Below are 23,955 nucleotides of genomic sequence, written 5' to 3'. Positions count from 1 at the left end.
ACTACATTCATTTCATTAAAAGTCGTCCACTTCTCCTTTCTGTAAGAAATGTATAACGAGCAGCAAATCTCTTCAACGACCCAAACCATCTTAATTTTTAACAGGTTATTAAGGAATTGTCATCATTTTATGTAAACAAAAATATTTAAATACTTAAAATGCAAGTTAAAATTAAAACAATCATTTACAAACTTACCAAATTACCATATTATAAAAAAAGAAACAGAAAAACAAAAAATAACTTAGTGTTATTTTTCAACACTCCCGGGGAAGAAATCAAATTTTACATAAGGATTATGTAAATTTGATCAAATAAAGAAAAAAAATATATTTAGTCTGAAATATCATCGTTTAGAATGCTTTTGAATTTTTGCCGTGATATCTCAGCAGCTTTTCTCAGTGGACGTTTTCTAGAAACGTCCATGCCTGGAGTCTCTTCTTTCGATGCTACAGCATCCTCATCATCATCATCTGATGCTACAGCATCCTTATCAGACTTCTTCCTCAAGAGTGGTATTAAAGAAGTAATATGCCTTTTAGTTATTTCATTGGTTTTACCCTTCAGAACTTTTGCAGCAGTTACTCTCCGTTGATATTCTTGAAAACTTCTTTGACAATTCCCATAGGATAATTAACAGGTTTATATCCATCATCCTTAATCAGCACAATATCGCCGATACTGATTTGTTTATGGTTTACAGGAGCATATCTATCCTTCTTATCAGTAGCTTGTTTAATTAAAGTGTTCATGAATTCCCGATGACAGATTTCCAGCAAGTTAGTTCTAACATGTTTCAGCTTCTCATAAGATGTTTTAATTTTATGTACAGCATCAAAATCAACCTGAAAATCCTCATCAGTATCAGGGTCAGCTTGTAATGCAGGAATAATATTCAATGAGACCAATGAATATCCATGAATAAGTTCCTCTGGCGTTATAGGGGTTGGTACATTATTAGAACAATCTCTTAATGCTTCCTTGAATGCAATAGGCCTTCTATTGATCAAATGTACGGCATGACAAACAAGATATTCAAAATCCCTAAATTCAATGACATTATTTCTGATTGACTTCTGTATCATATGCTTGGTCATTTTGACTACGCTCTCAACCAATCCTCCAAGCTGACTGCAACCCTTATAGTACTGCTGAAAATGGACTTTCTCAACATTCTTATCAGTTAAATACTGAACAGTCTCAGCATCCTTCAGGAAATCCTGAACAATATTGGCTCCTGCTACTATTTGCGTACCCAAATCACTTACTATAAACTGAGGAACTCCATATTCAAAAGAATGCAATGACAAAGCACATAAAAAATTCTTCAACTGTCATATCCATACAGATCTTAAGATTAACTGCTCGTGTGAACATGCATGAAATAACAAGGATCCAAATCTTGACTTTATCTTTCCCTTGTCTCACATAAAATGGACCACAATAATCAAGATATACATTACCAAAAGGTTTATCAGATGGACTCAATCTAAATTCCCTATAGGCTGATTGATTAAGTTTTGACAGGTCTTTGGTTATATCTCCGGCATACAACATATTCCTTCAGAATCCTCTTAACTGTAGAGAAGAATTTTGGTATCCAGAACTTCCTGCGTAATTCTGTCAAAGGGCATAGCAACCAGCATGTTTCAAAAGCAAATGTTCATCCAATATAATAAGTTTTGTTAGAAGTACTCTCTCTTGATAAAAAGAATAGGATAAGTTTGGTTGGTTACACTGCGCTTCTCATTAAATTTACAATTCACTCTTATTAAATTATGAGTGTCTGGATACAAATTCAACTGTGATATCAAATTAGGCATAGCCATCTTAGTTTTAGAGTTGCTACTTAAATAGTCAATAACATCTGGAAAATTTATTTGTTGATCCCTAGAGACGATTTGAGTCAAAGCCTTAGAGCGGAGGTCCTTCTTATCAAAGCCATGTGACTTGTTTATAAACCCGTTCCATCGATCCTCTTGTTCTTTAAAATTTTTCATTCATAAGTTCCAAATTTGCCTTGTTCCTTTGTAATTTTCTCGTGTTGGATCTCAATACTGCCTTTGCAAGTCGAAATTCCGTCCAAGTAAATGACAGCTCTTTTCATTCCATAGAAGAGGCATCTCTAGCCTTCCTTCCTCGTTTCTCCTTGCGTTATCAAGGGTAAACTTAATCAAATTTCTATTACAATCTGGCATCAAGTTTCCATCTTCATTTTCTGGTTCACAAAGATTTCTCATACACAGACAGCAGCATCTCATCAGTTGCACGTCTCAGCTCTGATTCTTCAATCATACCTTTTTCATTTAGAATAGCGAAGTTAGCTTGAACCTCCACATCGCATTCCAAACTTAAGCCACTTGGCTCACCCATTGAACTACCAAATCCAATATACTTGCAGCATTCATCTATGCCATTAAATACAGGGGATTTGTTTCATTTAACTCACATGTTTCCTCATAATCGGCAACAGAGCATGAATGCTCTGAACACCGAGAACAAGAAAAATCCTTTGAAAGATAAGGTAGATTCTGTTGCATAATCTTGACATTACCCATTAACATCACTCCTGCCGATGATCCCAAATAAACAGATGGGTGATCATTGCCAAATTGTACAGAAAAATCCAATAAACAATGGGCGTCATTTGCACCAAGTATCAAGTCAAAGTCCTTTATTTTATCACTACCATCAGTCAAATATTTATCAGCTAATTTGAAGCCTTTTTTGGCAAAGGCCCTGGCCACTTCTGAAATTCCTGGCAATGACAAATTTATATCTATGCTTGGCACACACAATGCATGTATTACACAAGCCTTATCATCAAAGTTGCACTTTAATTCAACTATCTTGGATTTATACTTCTTACTTGAATTAAAACCATTGACTGTTAAAGAGACATTATCTTCTAACACTTTCAACTTATTATCACATGCAAGTTTTTCAGTTACAAAACTGGTCTGACAGCTACAGTCCTTTAAACCTCGAACAAGGGCTCCATTCAACATTTCACAGGTAAAAGTTGGCAAAACAGAGGCGCCATCAGAGGTATGCAAAGCCTTAGTTATAATCATCACATCACTCGAGGTTTCCTGTGTTTTGATTTACCTGCTTTTACTTCTTGCCACCTCTCCCATTCACCTGTAGTTTTTCATCATGAGATTTTCACCTTGATGATCACACAAAATGAAAAAGTGCCAACCCTTACAAAATAGCATTTCTTAAAGAATTTAAACTTGCATTTGTCAGTGGTATGTCCAATGTTAGCACATTTCTTGCAACCATTAAGTTCTTCTAAGCGTCTCAGCTTATGTTTCTGGTTCTTTATATTTTATACACTTATGTGTTGCATGGTTTTCTGGCAAAAGAGTGCACCTTTTCCTCGGAGAAGCGGCGTCAGCGATACTAATTCTGTTAGTTTCATTATCCTCATATTTAACATTAACTGCAAGTGATGTAGAAGATTTTCCTCTTGTCTCCCCCTTTCATTAAACTTTCTTGTGACGTCCATATAACGTTCAGATGCTTCAAAGAATTTTTCCTTTATCTCCTCAAGTGATGGACGTACATGATTAGTCACATTTACCAGCTGAGCTTTAAAGGACTCATTCATGCCTTGCCAGATGAAATACTGCAAAATATCATCTACTTTGATTTCCAATGTAGAAAAAGTTTCAGTTACATTAGTAATTTTTCCAATATAGGAAAAAGGATCAGTACCGTACTCAAGCTTTATTTCACTTAATTGCTTAATTACATTGAATTTCTGCAGTGAACGAGAAGCCAGTGCTTCTTTAAGCAATTTCTTAGCATCAGTATAAGTCTGCTTTGAAATTTCAAGATTCTCGAGCAAAATTGAGGCTCTGCCTGATACCTGTTGCCTGAGAAGTAATAGTTTATCCCTCTCAGTGTAAGAATATGTGGCAATAGCTGATTCAAATTCAACAAGAAATTTTTCAACATTTTCACTTTCGGTGCTAGTGTAAACCGGAAGTGGAACTACAGGACTCTTCAAGAGACTTCTTGCGGTCTCAGAATCCTTGGCCTCAGGCTTAGAATCCATCAATTGCAAAACAGCAAAACAGGTATTTAATTTATCTGAGTAATCATCACAAGACTGCAATTCTAATAAGAACTCCTCGTCATTTTTCCGTCTCCATACAAAGACTTCTGGATTACAGTATTAAGACTGTTCAACTGATCACTGTACGAAACCAGTTTAATTTGAACAGCCTTGCACTCAGTTTTTATTCATACTCGTGAATTTATCATGTTCATTAAACAACCGCGTTACTTGGCCACGAATATATTTACGAGTCTTTAATTCTACACTCATTTCAATAAAATTTAAAGGATAGACCATGGACCCACAAACAAATGAAACCCCAACCTGAAGCTAACCAGACAGCAAAACAGCACCTTTACTTAGGCCCCACGTTGGGCGCCATCTCGAAAAATTTACTACGTAATTGGAAAATTAATACAAAGAGCAATTTTCTTATTTTAATGAAACCTTCATAAAATTATGAACTTTAAAAACTTTAATTAAAGAACAACTAAGAAATTGAATAAGATATAATAAAATGGTTTCATGTATTGCTGCTCAAATTAAAACCAATGCTGTTGTTGCTGCTGTCGAAGATGATCGCCTTAAATGGAGGTCAAAGCGATGGTCAAGCATCTCCAACTTCCAATTACCATTTTCAAGAACCCCTAGATAAATATAAAATACCAAATATCAGTTACACTTCAAATGGTAATTTAAACTATCGAAATCACTAATAAATTATTTAAACACAGGAATGCCATTCAAATATATGTATTGTATCAATAATGGATTTCACTTAACACTACCAAAGTAATAATTACCTAAAGGCAATGGTCCACTTTGCGTGTTAAGTATATTACTTGTATAAAACAAGCCAAAATTACAGTAAGGCCGAACGAATAACCACCTAAGTAAAAAAAAAAACAACGAATGTAAATAAACGACTAATTAACATAAAAGTGGCAAAATGAGAAAATACCAAAATATGATACAACACTTAAATTATCTAACCAGCACAAAGTAACTGCAGATAAATGAATCTCTTAACTATGACTGGGAAATTATAATATGGCAATCCCATAAAAATTGTAAATGATATAAATATTATCCAAGGGTATATTTATTTGTGGGGGCTAAAAAGCAAAGCAAGGGACTTTCATTATTAAATGAACTATGGATTATAAATCATAAAATTTAAATGACCTTTAAAAATGATGACGTACCTCACAACCCATACTGTCCGTGTATGCTGTTTGTAAATGCAATAAATCACAATTGCTGTGCTGGCTCTTGATAAGGCTTCCAAGCAGAAGGCAACGTAAGATGCGGATCCATGGTACCAATCACTTATTTTTCACCATGACGATAAAGAGGTAAGTAAATCCAATGTTGTCACTGGTGAAGATGGCTAAGAACTACATTCATTTTCATTAAAAGTCGTCCACTTTCTCCTTTCTGTAAGAAATGTATAACGAGCAGCAAATCTCTTCAACGACCCAAACCATCTTAATTTTTAACAGGTTATTAAGGAATTGTCATCATTTTATGTAAACAAAAAATATTTAAATACTTAAAATGCAAGTTAAAATTAAAACAATCATTTACAAACTTACCAAATTACCATATTATAAAAAAAGAAACAGAAAACAAAAAAATAACTTAGTGTTATTTTTCAACACTCCCGGGGAAGAAATCAAATTTTACATAAGGATTATGTAAATTTGATCAAATAAAGAAAAAAAATATATTTAGTCTGAAATATCATCGTTTAGAATGCTTTTGAATTTTTGCCGTGATATCTCAGCAGCATCATATCTCTCAGTGGACGTTTTCTAGAAACGTCCATGCCTGGAGAGTCTCTTCTTTCGATGCTACAGCATCCTCATCATCATCATCTGATGCTACAGCATCATATCAGACTTCTTCCTCAAGAGTGGTATTAAAGAAGTAATATGCCTTTTAGTTATTTCATTGGTTTTACCCTTCAGAACTTTGCAGCAGTTACCTCTCCGTTGATATTCTTGAAAACTTCTTTTGACAATTCCCATAGGATAATTAACAGGTTTATATCCATCATCCTTAATCAGCACAATATCGCCGATACTGATTTGTTTATGGTTTACAGGAGCATATCTATCCTTCTTATCAGTAGCTTGTTTAATTAAAGTGTTCATGAATTCCCGATGACAGATTTCCAGCAAGTTAGTTCTAACATGTTTCAGCTTCTCATAAGATGTTTTAATTTTATGTACAGCATCAAATTCAACCTGAAAATCCTCATCAGTATCAGGGTCAGCTTGTAATGCAGGAATAATATTCAATGAGACCAATGAATATCCATGAATAAGTTCCTCTGGCGTTATAGGGTTGGTACATTATTAGAACAATCTCTTAATGCTTCCTTTGAATGCAATGGGCCTTCTATTGATCAAATGTACGGCATGACAAACAAGATATTCAAAATCCTAAATTCAATGACATTATTTCTGATTGACTTCTGTATCATATGTGGTCATTTTGACTACGCTCTCAACCAATCCTCCAAGCTGACTGCAACCCTTATAGTACTGCTGAAAATGGACTTTCTCAACATTCTTATCAGTTAAATACTGAACAGTCTCAGCATCCTTCAGGAAATCCTGAACAATATTGGCTCCTGCTACTATTTGCGTACCCAAATCACTTACTATAAACTGAGGAACTCCATATTCAAAAGAATGCAATGACAAAGCACGCAAAAATTCTTCAACTGTCATATCCATACAGATCTTAAGATTAACTGCTCGTGTGAACATGCATGAAATAACAAAGGATCAAATCTTGACTTTATCTTTCCCTTGTCTCACATAAAATGGACCACAATAATCAAGATATACATTACCAAAAGGTTTATCAGATGGACTCAATCTAAATTCCCTATAGGCTGATTGATTAAGTTTGACAGGTCTTTGGTTATATCTCCGGCATACAACATATTCCTTCAGAATCCTCTTAACTGTAGAGAGAAATTTTGGTATCCAGAACTTCCTGCGTAATTCTGTCAAAGGGCATAGCAACCAGCATGTTTCAAAAGCAAATGTTCATCCAATATAATAAGTTTTGTTAGAGTACTCTCTTGATAAAAGAATAGGATAAGTTTGGTTGGTTACACTGCGCTTCTCATTAAATTTACAATTCCTCTTATTAAATTATGAGTGTCTGGATACAAATTCAACTGTGATATCAAATTAGGCATAGCCATCTTAGTTTTAGAGTTGCTACTTAAATAGTCAATAACATCTGGAAAATTTATTTGTTGATCCCTAGAGACGATTTGAGTCAAACCTTAGAGCGGGAGGTCCTTCTTATCAAAGCCATGTGACTTTGTTTATAAACCCGTTCCATCGATCCTCTTGTTCTTTAAAATTTTCATTCATAAGTTCCAAATTTGCCTTGTTCCTTTGTAATTTTCTCGTGTTGGATCTCAATACTGCCTTTGCAAGGTCGAAATTCCGTCAAGTAAATGACAGCTCTTTTCATTCCATAGATTAGAAGAGGCATCTCTAGCCTTCCTTCCTCGTTTCTCCTTGCGTTATCAGGTAAAGCAAATTTTAATCAAATTTCTATTACAATCTGGCATCAAGTTTCCATCTTCATTTTCTGGTTCACAAATAGATTCTCATACACAGACAGCATCTCATCAGTTGCACGTCTCAGCTCTGATTCTTCAATCATACCTTTTTCATTTTAGAATTTAGTTAGCTTGAACCTCCACATCGCATTCCAAACTTAAGCCATGGCTCACCCATTGAACTACCAAATCCAATATACTTGCAGCATTCATCTATGCCATTAAATACAGTGGATTTGTTTCCATTTAACTCACATGTTTCCTCATAATCAGCAACAGAGCATGAATGCTCTGAACACCGAGAACAAGAAAAATCCTTTGAAAGATAAGGTAGATTCTGACTTGCATAATCTTGACATTACCCATTAATATCACTCCTGCCGATGATCCCAAATAAACAGATGGGTGATCATTTGCCAAATTGTACAGAAAAATCCAATAAACAATGGGCGTCATTTTGCACCAAGTATCAAGTCAAGTCCTTTATTTATCACTACCATCAGTCAAATATTTATCAGCTAATTTGAAGCCTTTTTGCAAAGGCCCTGGCCACTTCTGAAATTCCTGGCAATGACAAATTTATATCTATGCTTGGCACACACAATGCATGTATTACACAAGCCTTATCATCAAAGTTGCACTTTAATTCAACTATCTTGGATTTATACTTCTTACTTGAATTAAAACCATTGACTGTTAAAGAGACATTATCTTCTAACACTTTCAACTTATTATCACATGCAAGTTTTCAGTTACAAAACTGGTCTGACAGCCACAGTCCTTTAAACCTCCGAACAAGGGCTCCATTCAACATTTCACAGGTAAAAGTTTGGCAAAACAGAGCGCCATCAGAGGTATGCAAAGCCTTAGTTATAATCATCACATCACTCGAGGTTTCCTGTGTTTTGATTTACCTGCTTTACTTCCTGTGCCACCTCCCATTCACCTGTAGTTTTTTCATCATGATTTTTCACCTTGATGATCACAAAAATGAAAAGTGCCAACCCTTACAAAAATAGCATTTCTTAAAGAATTTAAACTTGCATTTGTCAGTGGTATGTCAATGTTAGCACATTTCTTGCAACCATTAAGTTCTTCTAAGCGTCTCAGCTTATGTTCTGTTCTTTATATTTTATACACTTATGTGTTGCATGGTTTTTCCTGGCAAAGAGTGCACCTTTTCCTCAAGCGGCGTCAGCGATACTAATTCTGTTAGTTTCATTATCCTCATATTTAACATTAACTGCAAGTGATGTGAAGATTTTTTTCCTCCTTGTCTCCCCCTTTCATTAAACTTTCTTGTGACGTCCATATAACGTTCAGATGCTTCAAAGAATTTTTCCTTTATCTCCTCAAGTGATGGACGTACATGATTAGTCACATTTACCAGCTGAGCTTTAAAGGACTCATTCATGCCTTGCCAGATGAAATACTGCAAAATATCATCTACTTTGATTTCCAATGTAGAAAAGTTTCAGTTACATTAGTAATTTTTTCCAATATAGGAAAAAGGATCAGTACCGTACTCAAGCTTTATTTCATAATTGCTTAATTACATTGAATTTCTGCAGTGAACGAGAAGCCAGTGCTTCTTTAAGCAATTTCTTAGCATCAGTATAAGTCTGCTTTGAAATTTCAAGATTCTCGAGCAAAATTGAGGCTCTGCCTGATACCTGTTGCCTGAGAAGTAATAGTTTATCCCTCTCAGTGTAAGAATATGTGGCAATAGCCGATTCAAATTCAACAAGAAATTTTTCAACATTTTCACTTTCGGTGCTAGTGTAAACCGGAAGTGGAACTACAGGACTCTTCAGAGACTTCTTGCGGTCTCAGAATCCTTGGCCTCAGGCTTAGAATCCATCAATTGCAAAACAGCAAAACAGGTATTTAATTTATCTGAGTAATCATCACAAGACTGCAATTCTAATAAGAACTCCTCGTCATTTTCCCGTCTCCATACAAAGACTTCTGGATTACAGTATTAAGACTGTTCAACTGATCACTGTACGAAACCAGTTTAATTTGAACAGCCTTGCACTCAGTTTTATTCATACTCGTGAATTTATCATGTTCATTAAACAACCGCGTTACTTGGCCACGAATATATTTACGAGTCTTTAATTCTACACTCATTTCAATAAAATTTAAAGGATAGACCATGGACCCACAAACAAACGAAACCCCAACCCGGAAGCTAACCAGACAGCAAAACAGCACCTTACTTAGGCCCCACGTTGGGCGCCATCTCGAAAAATTTACTACGTAATTGGAAAATTAATACAAAGAGCAATTTTCTTATTTTAATGAAACCTTCATAAAATTATGAACTTTAAAACTTTAATTAAAGAACAACTAAGAAATTGAATAAGATATAATAAAATGGTTTCATGTATTGCTGCTCAAATGAAAACCAATGCTGTTGTTGCTGCTGTCGAAGATGATCGCCTTAAATGGAGGTCAAAGCGATGGTCAAGCATCTCAACTTCCAATTACCATTTTCAGAACCCCTAGATAAATATAAAATACCAAATATCAGTTACACTTCAAATGGTAATTTAAACTATCGAAATCACTAATAAATTATTTAAACACAGGAATGCCATTCAAATATATGTATTGTATCAATAATGGATTTCACTTAACACTACCAAAGTAATAATTACCTAAAGGCAATGGTCCACTTTGCGTGTTAAGTATATTACTTGTATAAAACAAGCCAAAATTACAGTAAGGCCGAACGAATAACCACCTAAGTAAAAAAACAACGAATGTAAATAAACGACTAATTAACATAAAAGTGGCAAAATGAGAAAATACCAAAATATGATACAACACTTAAATTATCTAACCAGCACAAAGTAACTGCAGATAAATGAATCTCTTAACTATGACTGGGAAATTATAATATGGCAATCCCATAAAAATTGTAAATGATATAAATATTATCCAAGGGTATATTTATTTGTGGGGCTAAAAAGCAAAGCAAGGGACTTTCATTATTAAATGAACTATGGATTATAAATCATAAAATTTAAATGACCTTTAAAAATGATGACGTACCTCACAACCCATACTGTCCGTGTATGCTGTTTGTAAATGCAATAAATCACAATTGCTGTGCTGGCTCTTGATAAGGCTTCCAAGCAGAAGGCAACGTAAGATGCGGATCCATGGTACCAATCACTTATTTTTTCACCATGACGATAAAGAGGTAAGTAAATCCAATGTTGTCACTGGTGAAGATGGCTAAGAACTACATTCATTTTCATTAAAGTCGTCCACTTCTCCTTTCTGTAAGAAATGTATAACGAGCAGCAAATCTCTTCAACGACCCAAACCATCTTAATTTTTAACAGGTTATTAAGGAATTGTCATCATTTTATGTAAACAAAAAATATTTAAATACTTAAAATGCAAGTTAAAAATTAAAACAATCATTTACAAACTTACCAAATTACCATATTATAAAAAAGAAACAGAAAACAAAAAAATAACTTAGTGTTATTTTTCAACACTCCCGGGGAAGAAATCAAATTTTACATAAGGATTATGTAAATTTGATCAAATAAAGAAAAAAAATATATTTAGTCTGAAATATCATCGTTTAGAATGCTTTTGAATTTTTGCCGTGATATCTCAGCAGCTTTTCTCAGTGGACGTTTTCTAGAAACGTCCATGCCTGGAGTCTCTTCTTTCGATGCTACAGCATCCTCATCATCATCATCTGATGCTACAGCATCCTTATCAGACTTCTTCCTCAAAGTGGTATTAAAAAGTAATATGCCTTTTAGTTATTTCATTGGTTTTACCCTTCAGAACTTTTGCAGCAGTTACCTCTCCGTTGATATTCTTGAAAACTTCTTTGACAATTCCCATAGGATAATTAACAGGTTTATATCCATCATCCTTAATCAGCACAATATCGCCGATACTGATTTGTTTATGGTTTACAGGAGCATATCTATCCTTCTTATCAGTAGCTTGTTTTAATTAAAGTGTTCATGAATTCCCGATGACAGATTTCCAGCAAGTTAGTTCTAACATGTTTCAGCTTCTCATAAGATGTTTTAATTTTATGTACAGCATCAAAATCAACCTGAAAATCCTCATCAGTATCAGGGTCAGCTTGTAATGCAGGAATAATATTCAATGAGACCAATGAATATCCATGAATAAGTTCCTCTGGCGTTATAGGGTTGGTACATTATTAGAACAATCTCTTAATGCTTCCTTGAATGCAATAGGCCTTCTATTGATCAAATGTACAGCATGACAAACAAGATATTCAAAATCCCTAAATTCAATGCCATTATTTCTGATTGACTTCTGTATCATATGCTTGGTCATTTTGACTACGCTCTCAACCAATCCTCCAAGCTGACTGCAACCCTTATAGTACTGCTGAAAATGGACTTTCTCAACATTATTATCAGTTAAATACTGAACAGTCTCAGCATCCTTCAGAAATCCTGAACAATATTGGCTCCTGCTACTGTTGCGTACCCAAATCACTTACTATAAACTGAGGAACTCCATATTCAAAAGAATGCAGTGACAAAGCACGCAAAAATTCTTCAACTGTCATATCCATACAGATCTTAAGATTAACTGCTCGTGTGAACATGCATGAAATAACAAGGATCCAAATCTTGACTTTATCTTTCCCTTGTCTCACATAAAATGGACCACAATAATCAAGATATACATTACCAAAAGGTTTATCAGATGGACTCAATCTAAATTCCCTATAGGCTGATTGATTAAGTTTGACAGGTCTTTGGTTATATCTCCGGCATACAACACATTCCTTCAGAATCCTCTTAACTGTAGAGAAGAATTTTGGTATCCAGAACTTCCTGCGTAATTCTGTCAAAGGGCATAGCAACCAGCATGTTTCAAAAGCAAATGTTCATCAATATAATAAGTTTTGTTAGAGTACTCTCTCTTGATAAAAAGAATAGGATAAGTTTGGTTGGTTACACTGCGCTTCTCATTAAATTTACAATTCACTCTTATTAAATTATGAGTGTCTGGATACAAATTCAACTGTGATATCAAATTAGGCATAGCCATCTTGGTTTTAGAGTTGCTACTTAAATAGTCAATAACATCTGGAAAATTTATTTGTTGATCCCTAGAGATGATTTGAATCAAAGCCTTAGAGCGGAGGTCCTTCTTATCAAAGCCATGTGACTTGTTTATAAACCCGTTCCATCGATCCTCTTGTTCTTTAAAATTTTCATTCATAAGTTCCAAATTTGCCTTGTTCCTTTGTAATTTTCTCGTGTTGGATCTCAATACTGCCTTTGCAAGGTCGAAATTCCGTCCAAGTAAATGACAGCTCTTTTCATTCCATAGAAGAGGCATATCTAGCCTTCCTTCCTCGTTTCTCCTTGCGTTATCAAGGGTAAACTTAATCAAATTTCTATTACAATCTGGCATCAAGTTTCCATCTTCATTTTCTGGTTCACAAATAGATTTCTCATACACAGACAGCAGCATCTCATCAGTTGCACGTCTCAGCTCTGATTCTTCAATCATACCTTTTTCATTTAGAATAGCGAAGTTAGCTTGAACCTCCACATCGCATTCCAAACTTAAGCCACTTGGCTCACCCATTGAACTACCAAATCCAATATACTTGCAGCATTCATCTATGCCATTAAATACAGGGGATTTGTTTCCATTTAACTCACATGTTTCCTCATAATCGGCAACAGAGCATGAATGCTCTGAACACCGAGAACAAGAAAAATCCTTTGAAAGATAAGGTAGATTCTGTTGCATAATCTTGACATTACCCATTAACATCACTCCTGCCGATGATCCCAAATAAACAGATGGGTGATCATTGCCAAATTGTACAGAAAAATCCAATAAACAATGGGCGTCATTTGCACCAAGTATCAAGTCAAAGTCCTTTATTTTATCACTACCATCAGTCAAATATTTATCAGCTAATTTGAAGCCTTTTTGGCAAAGGCCTGGCCACTTCTGAAATTCCTGGCAATGACAAATTTATATCTATGCTTGGCACACACAATGCATGTATTACACAAGCCTTATCATCAAAGTTGCACTTTAATTCAACTATCTTGGATTTATACTTCTTACTTGAATTAAAACCATTGACTGTTAAAGAGACATTATCTTCTAACACTTTCAACTTATTATCACATGCAAGTTTTTCAGTTACAAAACTGGTCTGACAGCCACAGTCCTTTAAACCTCGAACAAGGGCTCCATTCAACATTTCACAGGTAAAGTTGGCAAAACAGAGGCGCCATCAGAGGTATGCAAAGCCTTAGTTATAATCATCACATCACTCGAGGTTTCCCTGTGTTTTGATTTTACCTGCTTTTACTTCCTTGCCACCTCTCCCATTCACCTGTAGTTTTTCATCATGAGATTTTTCACCTTGATGATCACACAAAAATGAAAAAGTGCCAACCCTTACAAAAATAGCATTTCTTAAAGAATTTAAACTTGCATTTGTCAGTGGTATGTCCAATGTTAGCACATTTCTTGCAACCATTAAGTTCTTCTAAGCGTCTCAGCTTATGTTCTGGTTCTTTATATTTTATACACTTATGTGTTGCATGGTTTTCCTGGCAAAGAGTGCACCTTTTCCTCGGAGAAGCGGCGTCAGCAGTACTAATTCTGTTAGTTTCATTATCCTCATATTTAACATTAACTGCAAGTGATGTAGAAGATTTTCCTCCTTGTCTCCCCCTTTCATTAAACTTTCTTGTGACGTCCATATAACGTTCAGATGCTTCAAAGAATTTTTCCTTTATCTCCTCAAGTGATGGACGTACATGATTAGTCACATTTACCAGCTGAGCTTTAAAGGACTCATTCATGCCTTGCCAGATGAAATACTGCAAAATATCATCTACTTTGATTTCAATGTAGAAAAAGTTTCAGTTACATTAGTAATTTTTCCAATATAGGAAAAAGGATCAGTACCGTACTCAAGCTTTATTTCACTTAATTGCTTAATTACATTGAATTTCTGCAGTGAACGAGAAGCCAGTGCTTCTTTAAGCAATTTCTTAGCATCAGTATAAGTCTGCTTTGAAATTTCAAGATTCTCGAGCAAAATTGAGGCTCTGCCTGATACCTGTTGCCTGAGAAGTAATAGTTTATCCCTCTCAGTGTAAGAATATGTGGCAATAGCCGATTCAAATTCAACAAGAAATTTTTCAACATTTTCACTTTCGGTGCTAGTGTAAACCGGAAGTGGAACTACAGGACTCTTCAAGAGACTTCTTGCGGTCTCAGAATCCTTGGCCTCAGGCTTAGAATCCATCAATTGCAAAACAGCAAAACAGGTATTTAATTTATCTGAGTAATCATCACAAGACTGCAATTCTAATAAGAACTCCTCGTCATTTTTCCCGTCTCCATACAAAGACTTCTGGATTACAGTATTAAGACTGTTCAACTGATCACTGTACGAAACCAGTTTAATTTGAACAGCCTTGCACTCAGTTTTATTCATACTCGTGAATTTATCATGTTCATTAAACAACCGCGTTACTTGGCCACGAATATATTTACGAGTCTTTAATTCTACACTCATTTCAATAAAATTTAAAGGATAGACCATGGACCCACAAACAAACGAAACCCCAACCCGGAAGCTAACCAGACAGCAAAAACAGCACCTTACTTAGGCCCCACGTTGGGCGCCATCTCGAAAAATTTACTACGTAATTGGAAAATTAATACAAAGAGCAATTTTCTTATTTTAATGAAACCTTCATAAAATTATGAACTTTAAAAACTTTAATTAAAGAACAACTAAGAAATTGAATAAGATATAATAAAATGGTTTCATGTATTGCTGCTCAAATGAAAACCAATGCTGTTGTTGCTGCTGTCGAAGATGATCGCCTTAAATGGAGGTCAAAGCGATGGTCAAGCATCTCCAACTTCCAATTACCATTTTCAAGAACCCTAGATAAATATAAAATACCAAATATCAGTTACACTTCAAATGGTAATTTAAACTATCGAAATCACTAATAAATTATTTAAACACAGGAATGCCATTCAAATATATGTATTGTATCAATAATGGATTTCACTTAACACTACCAAAGTAATAATTACCTAAAGGCAATGGTCCACTTTGCGTGTTAAGTATATTACTTGTATAAAACAAGCCAAAATTACAGTAAGGCCGAACGAATAACCACCTAAGTAAAAAAAAAAACAACGAATGTAAATAAACGACTAATTAACATAAAAGTGGCAAAATGAGAAAATACCAAAATATGATACAACACTTAAATTATCTAACCAGCACAAAGTAACTGCAGATAAATGAATCTCTTAACTATGACTGGGAAATTATAATATGGCAATCCCATAAAAATTGTAAATGATATAAATATTATCCAAGGGTATATTTATTTGTGGGGGCTAAAAAGCAAAGCAAGGGACTTTCATTATTAAATGAACTATGGATTATAAATCATAAAATTTAAATGACCTTTAAAAATGATGACGTACCTCACAACCCATACTGTCCGTGTATGCTGTTTGTAAATGCAATAAATCACAATTGCTGTGCTGGCTCTTGATAAGGCTTCCAAGCAGAAGGCAACGTAAGATGCGGATCCATGGTACCAATCACTTATTTTTTCACCATGACGATAAAGAGGTAAGTAAATCCAATGTTGTCACTGGTGAAGATGGCTAAGAACTACATTCATTTTCATTAAAAGTCGTCCACTTCTCCTTTCTGTAAGAAATGTATAACGAGCAGCAAATCTCTTCAACGACCCAAACCATCTTAATTTTTAACAGGTTATTAAGGAATTGTCATCATTTTATGTAAACAAAAAATATTTAAATACTTAAAATGCAAGTTAAAATTAAAACAATCATTTACAAACTTACCAAATTACCATATTATAAAAAAAGAAACAGAAAACAAAAAAATAACTTAGTGTTATTTTTCAACAGCTCTTGTCTCCGTTACTTGGAACTATCTCAGATTCTCACGTATATAATTGTCTAGAATTAGTTGATAAATTAAACAAAATCACTTTTTGTCCCACTGATAGATTCGTTAGTTTTGATGTTTGTTCTCTTTTACTAAAGTCCCTATAGATTCTATTTTAGAGTATCTTAATAATGAATTAATCCATCACGAATTACCTCTACCTGTAAGTCATATAATTTCTCTCACTAGGTTGTGCATTTGTGATTGTAAGTATATATTCAATGGTGCATTTTACCAACAAATATTTGGTAAGGCAATGGCCAACCCTTTATCCCCACTCCTCTCAAACTTGTATATGGAATTCTTTGAAAAACGATATATACCTAATATCATTTATACTCCTTTAAAGTGGTATAGGTATGTTGACGATATTTTAGCTGTTTTGCCTGCTGGTATTGATGTAAATGATTTACTCTGTAATTTGAATAACCAGGTACCATCCATTAAGTTTACGTTAGAATTAGAAAAAGACAATTGTCTCCCTTTCTTAGATGTTTTAATACATAGAGAACCATTTCAATGTAAATTCAGTATTTATAGGAAACCAACCAACAACTTAACTTATGTCCATTTTTATTCAGTCCATCACCTCAACATCAAAATATCAATTTTTTCCTCTATGTTTTTACGAGCCTTGCACATTGTCAGTCCCCAGTACTTGGATAAAGAAATTGAATGCATAAGAAAAATAGGGACAGATTTATGTTATCCTTCACATATACTAGATATTTGTTATAACAAAGCCCACGAAAAGTTTTATAGTGAAAGTAACATGAAGAAAGAAACCCCTAAGAACATTCTTAGCTTGCCTTATTTTAGTGGTTTTGAAAACATAAACTCATTGTTAAAACCTTTTAATGTAAACCTCGTTTTTTCTTATAATAACACACTCAAAAGAATGTTAATAAAATATAGCCCTAAAGAAAACAACAACATAATATATAAAATTCCATGTTTGGATTGCCCCTCATTTTATATTGGCCAATCTAACAAAGATTTAGATGTACGTATTAAGCAACTTAAGTTTTCAGTCAAAACTGGACAAGCATCCAATGCTATATTCAATCATTTAAGTGAAAACTCTCACAGGATAAATTGGACTGAAAGTTCAGTGATTGCCAGATCGAAAGCTTTCTCTTCAAGAAATCTATTGGAGTCCGTTATTATCCAGCTTACTTCCAGTTATAATTTTAATCTTAGCCCTGGCATGTATTATTTGGACCCCTGTATTAGAAAAATGTTCAAGAATGACCTAAAAGATAAAAGCACTGACTTAATTACAAGTTAGTTACTTGATATATATTTTCTGTGTATCCGTATGTTTAATATAATTTTTTATTTGTAAAAATGTTCATCTTGCAAAAAGTTATTATTGTTTACAAAAAAGATAATTATTTTGTTGTACTAAAATTTTTTAGGTGGTCAGTCACGAACCTGTATAATCTTTTAATTGTCCTGTCCCTGCTTCTGAACGGTTGATCCTAATCCTTTGTAAAACCTCTTAAATATTTAACCCTGTTATGACAGTTCTACTAAGTCTTCAATTGCGTTGGATTCCAGGTACATATGTTTCCTTTATAATCCCCATCTGTCATTTATATGAGCTATCTTTGTAAACTTACTTTTATATTCCTTCAGTCTACTAAGTAAAGGACGTAGTGTTGAAAGGCCTCGCAGCACTCCAGTGTTTCCGTTTCCTTCGTGGAATTTAACTTTGTGTGTGTGTGTGTGTGTAGATACACACACACATATATACATATACATACATACATAATTATATGTATATATGTGTGTGCGTGTGTGTGTATTTTTACAGTATGTACACATCTTTTGTTTTATTCCCAGGATTCGATGAGACAGCAGCCAGAAATGAGTATTACAAATGATTCACTGATCTGATGTCGACGATTGGGCCACACCTGGGTCAAACTCACAGTCGCAGGTAAAATGAATAGGTTTATTTGATTTTGGATCATGTTACAGGAAATAGAAATTCAAGTTCATATCTCAGTACTCGCGGAATCGTAAATACTGTTTAGTCAGAATATGGCTAGGCATTTCAAATCAACTATATCAGTCTAAGTCAGTGGGTCCCGTTTTTTCCCGCCTTCTCTCGCTACCGAATACCATATCGGTACCGAGAGCACACAGCTTAGTAACGGTGTAGAACGGTGACACCTGTCGTTACTCAGACAATAATGATTTCCTTCTTGTTTGATTTGATAACTATTTCATTTCCCGTAACATCACCATATCTATCATCAGAGAACAATATAAAACAGTCATATATTGATTACTGCTACTATGAGTATTTTTTAACAACAGGATTAATAGCTAAGGGCGGCAGTCATTGCCAAGTACTTTCGCTAATACATGACGGTCAGTCACAGACATCACCTGAACCACTTACTCCGGGTCTCGCTCAATATTATTATTAGAAGCATTGTTTTTCTTTTGTCTGTCCACAACCTTTATCAAAAGTGGATCAGGTCTCGACAATTAACTTGCAGACAGACATGAAGCCATCTTTATCTTAACCATACCAACCAGACATTACTCTGGGCATCCTGGGTATCAGTTGACCCATGCGAGTTACCAGCACTTATTGGACTTGTCGATAGCATCAATTCATTATTTTATGATTAACATGAAATTGACAATCATTTTTTCATTTGAGAGAGAGAGAGAGAAGAGAGAGAGAGAGAGAGACAGAGACAGAGAGAGAGAGAGAGAGAGAGAGAGAGAGAGATGGGATTAGATTTAGAAATGGGAAGAGAAGAATGAAATTCAGTTGTGAAATTATCATAGATTTTTTTAAATAATATTTTTTCTCAGTAAAGTGATCTTATCTAGATTTTTTTTATTTGCAAAGTAAGGTATATACGTCATACCTAAACGGAATTAGTCTTTTGTCTTTATCTTTTCCCAAATAAGTATCAAATAACATTCAGAGTTGTTATGAAAAATAATTGATGTCTTACATGGATTGAGCTAAGCATATGTGGCCTGAAGAATAGTCATGTTTACTAAAAGTAACGCAGATACCACATTTCAAAACAACGGGTTAGGGATGTCAGCAAATCTGTTGTTTGGTGGAGTTGCGAACTTCACAACGGGAGTTAAATTTATTGGAAACTTAATTTCAAGGAAAAAATTCCCTATAGAATGATTTCAATTATCATTTCCTTTTTGTCATGGCGTAAACCCTGCCTTTTGTACTATTTACCTCAGAAGTCAACAGTATGACATGTATGGTACGTCTGCCCAACCATTATATTTTTCGTTGCATTTGAGAAATTTATTCTGTTTGACGCAGAAAATTAAATACGACGCAATCGGCTATTTACAACAGGAAAGAAATCTAACCTGGAATTGGAAGGAAGGCACTTAACAAAAATCGAACAGTTAAAATCATTCGTCTTTGCTTAGAAAAAGGCAGAGTTCTATCAAATTTAACAGAAAGGACACCTTTAACTCTATCACCGTCTCAGAGTATATTAATTACTCTGATAAAAATTACGTAGATATGAAACAAAACGGAAATTAGTGTCAATAAGAAATTTCTTGCCATTTCTCTGAGAACCCTAAATATACGTTCTCGTTTTTATTAGGCGTTTAATTGAAGATGTTCTCTCCATTGTGCATTAGTTAACTCAGTCTTTTTCACCGATAAAATCAGGAATATCGAATTTCATAGTCAATTCATCAAATATAAGAACGTATGAATAAAATTTCTGTGTGATATGTTTCACCAAAATAAAGGCTGAAAATATTTCCGGATATTATAATCTTTAAGACTAACTTGCAAAATATTTCCTTATGCTGGAGTTTTTGTACTAAAATCCTAAAAATGGTGAAATATCTATGAATTTCTTTCATTCGTATTTACCGTTAGGCGGCTTTCACAACAAAATATGACCAAGACGATGGTTCCATTGGGTCAATCATACAGAAATATGCTGAAACAAAGCTTCATAAGATGTGCTTTGTTTTGCTGAACAATTGATCCTATTATGACAACTACCCTGCTTATTTAGCTAGTTAGAAAGGAAGGGCTCTGGTACAGTTTGCCTGCAGAAGCCGCGCTGAGAGAAATAGTACGATGAAAAAGCATAGATAAACAGAGAAGTGGAAAAATAGAAAGAAATAATGAAGTGTATAATATATACAATAGAAAACAAGGTATTCAAATCTTGTGAATTTTCAGAAGACGGTTACTTGGAGGTAAAAAGAACATCGTAACTTTTTCAAAGGCATAATTATATTTCCATAAGTAATTCAGGAAATAAAGGCATTACAAAGCACTTGTAAAACTGATATCTTGTTTTTTCATCGTCGTAGATTAACAAAACCCGTAAGATCTACATGACCTATTCAATTAGTGAACGACTATACAGAGAAATAAATATAAAAGCAATATATACAGCGAATATACAGTATGTACAATAAAAATCTAACATGAAATACGGAAATTAATTACATCATTATAAGACGTACAGTTTATATCAATCATGAATCTGACGTATCCACTGAACAAATTGTCCACTAAACCAGTAAATGTCAACAATTAACAAAGTCTGGGATGTAAGATACCCCTGTAAAAATTGTTTCAAAATTCATTCAGCAGCCAGGCATTGCACAGAGGTATGACTTACTTACAGTATCTACTGTTTGACCAAGTGGCTGTCCCCGGGAAGCCATTAATGATCCAAAAGTTTCACCTTGGTTATTTCCATCGTCCAATTTAGCTCCAGCAGACAGAAGAGCATCTACTGTGTGCTCTGAAAACTCCTCATTTAAGGCAAGCGTGTGCAGGGGTGTGTTAGCCGCATGGTCTCCGACACAAGGATCTGACCCAGTTTCCAGGAGGTCTGTGATTTCTGTCCTGAGTGAGGCAGAGATTGTCATGGAACATGCCAGATGGAGCAGAGTCGAACCTGTGGAGGCCCTTGGATCCATATCCACCAACCTACTCACTGCCATTTTCACTGTGTACCACTGACTGGGCGAGAAATCAGTCTGTAACCGCGTTAATGATGCTAACAAATGCATTACTATAGCAGCAATCTGGTCGAGGTGGGAATCGTGCTTCTTTCTTTCACAAGTGTCTGCTTCATTCAGCCTATAAATAATCACTCCCATCTCTCCAGTGCATAATTCGAAAACGCACATTAAATCTTCAAAGTAGATCACAGGCACCCAATTCCCTTTGCGTTTGTGGTCACTGTTAGTCAAAATTGCAAATAAACTAACGAATGACTGCAGGTGAAACAGTCTGTTCTGGTCTAGTGGCTTGAGGTGAAGCTGTTGCATACTGATGGCGTGGACCCATAAGTTGATGTACCATTTAAAAGCGCCACTTCTTGCATAATCAAGTCCTGTCGACCGGATACTTCTCATTGTTTCAGGATCATCAGGCCCTAAGATCCTTTCTTTCACAAGCAGGGACTGTACGTGTACTGCATTGTTGCTGTTTTCTATAGCCTCCAGCTGTTGCAAGATCGTGAATTCACTGAATTCGTCAAACAAAGGGCATGGAAGATGATGGTCAGGTTTTGGGTACATCAGCGCTCCGTCGACGCACCTGAAAATGCATTGCAAAAGAGATTAGGATAACCACATTATTCCTCTTTTCAGGGATACGTGATTAAGAATAAGAAAACAAATATCAAGCCAATTACACATCATAATTTAAATATATAAACAATATTCGAGTGAATTTAAACGGTTTTCCAATACACAAAAGTAAAAATTGTTAATCAGCTCAAAAAAAAAAAAAAAATCATTTGGACTTTTCATTGAAACCCACCTCAAACTCGGGGCTGATTTCCAGTGCTCGACAGCACCGACTGCATCTTTCATTTTGTCTAAAACTGTGGCTCCAAGAAGCTCCAGTGCTTCGATTTTCTCCATCATGGATAGATCTGTTCTGGAAACGAGATATTCGACGATATTTGCATGACCACAAGAGCTCGCTGCCGTTCAGGGTGTTGTTCCTGGAAAGGAGAAGACAATCGATAAATCACTCCAGAAGAAAGTGACTGACTTGAATTCATTTTAATGGCATTGCATTTGGAACTAAGATTTTGTGCAAGGGTACGTTTCATTTTTTAAACAAAATGACGTGGACTCATATTCTAAAAGTTAATTTCTGCTGCTATGCATTGGAAATTTGTATTGAGCGCAGACCATCAAAAGAATCCAGTTGAACATAAGTATTTCCATCCAACTTACCAGAATAATCAGTATCGAAACGAGCATTGTGTTCCAGCAATGCCTTCATTATTTCCAGATATCCTGATTCTGTACATCCATGCAAAGCGCCTTTCCCGTATATATTTTTGCTCTTCACTTCAGCTCCAATATATAAAAGGTACCGTACTTCACAGTCTCCAGATGACCGTTGCAAGAAGCGAGCATCAGACAGGTGTCCGCGTGGTGATCGGCAGCTCCAGTGTCTCGAATAACAGATGAATAAATAACAACATACATAAATAAGTAAATAAACAAAGAAACAAATAAACAAATAAAAGCAAAAATAAATAAGTTAATGATTAACAAACAAACAAATAAGCGAATAAATAAATAAATATGTTAATAACAAACTAACAAAATCAATGAATGAGTAAATGATTAAATAGATAAATAAATGAATAAGCGGATAAATAAATGAACGAATCAATCAATAAATCAGTAAGTCAGTTAATTAATTAAATAAATCATTGTTAACTAAACTAATGGCACGGTATTAAACGTGGCATCAAATAAATAAGAACAATTAAAAAATAAATAAATAAAATGAATGAACAACAATTAATTAAATACAGAGCAGCTGCTGTACGAAGGATCATCAAATAAAAAATATAATGTTTCCCAAAGACTCGTCAGCTCCGCGTTCCACAATAAAATAAATAAATTTAAATAAATAAAAATGAAATAACACGCTGCTGCCAAATTGTGCTGTTGAAGGTCGTGACGCCATTTGCATCGACGCCCTTAAAAGGAAAAGGCCACGATCACTAAATGGCCTAAAAAACAACACACCATAAAAGGGTTAACTCCATTCAGATATCGTCCACTTATTGACAAAATAAAAAATAAGAACTTGTCAGTTATTCGAAAAGTTTTTATAACACACACATATATCATAGGATATTTCATCAGGAATAAATAAATTTGTTTGGTAATAAAGACTGTGTTTAGAACGCAGTCAGAGTTTGGTTGTTGCATCTTCACAATTCTTCATGGCTGTGCAGTAAGACTGTTGTTTGAGATCATACCAA

At 34.7% G+C, this 23,955-nt stretch overlaps 1 protein-coding gene and 1 long non-coding RNA gene across 3 annotated transcripts; both read right to left on the bottom strand.

Annotated features, from left to right (window-relative positions):
• Positions 1 to 4,432: 4,432 nt before the first annotated feature.
• On the bottom strand, positions 4,433 to 5,749 carry LOC136837977 (uncharacterized). Its single transcript, XR_010852827.1, has 3 exons — positions 5,270 to 5,749; positions 4,868 to 4,953; positions 4,433 to 4,711 (listed from the first exon to the last, which is right to left on the bottom strand). It is a non-coding gene; the product is annotated as an uncharacterized lncRNA (long non-coding RNA).
• Positions 5,750 to 20,969: 15,220 nt separating this feature from the next.
• On the bottom strand, positions 20,970 to 23,060 carry LOC136837987 (protein fem-1 homolog A-like). Of its 2 annotated transcripts, none has more exons than XM_067102851.1 (2): positions 22,907 to 23,060; positions 20,970 to 22,668 (listed from the first exon to the last, which is right to left on the bottom strand). In XM_067102851.1, exon 2 carries the CDS (start codon positions 22,235 to 22,237, stop codon positions 21,293 to 21,295), a length of 945 nt encoding a protein of 314 aa, XP_066958952.1. In that variant the 5' UTR covers positions 22,238 to 22,668; positions 22,907 to 23,060; the 3' UTR covers positions 20,970 to 21,292. The 2 variants fall into 2 exon arrangements, with proteins under 2 accessions (XP_066958952.1, XP_066958953.1); XM_067102852.1 differs by having other exon boundaries at positions 20,970 to 22,647.
• Positions 23,061 to 23,955: the final 895 nt, after the last annotated feature.

Source organism: Macrobrachium rosenbergii, unplaced genomic scaffold, assembly GCF_040412425.1.
Source record: "Macrobrachium rosenbergii isolate ZJJX-2024 unplaced genomic scaffold, ASM4041242v1 13905, whole genome shotgun sequence".
Lineage (NCBI taxonomy): Eukaryota > Metazoa > Arthropoda > Malacostraca > Decapoda > Palaemonidae > Macrobrachium > Macrobrachium rosenbergii.
The sequence above is the reverse complement of the archived record's forward strand: the minus strand, read 5'-3'. Positions and strand labels throughout refer to the sequence as shown.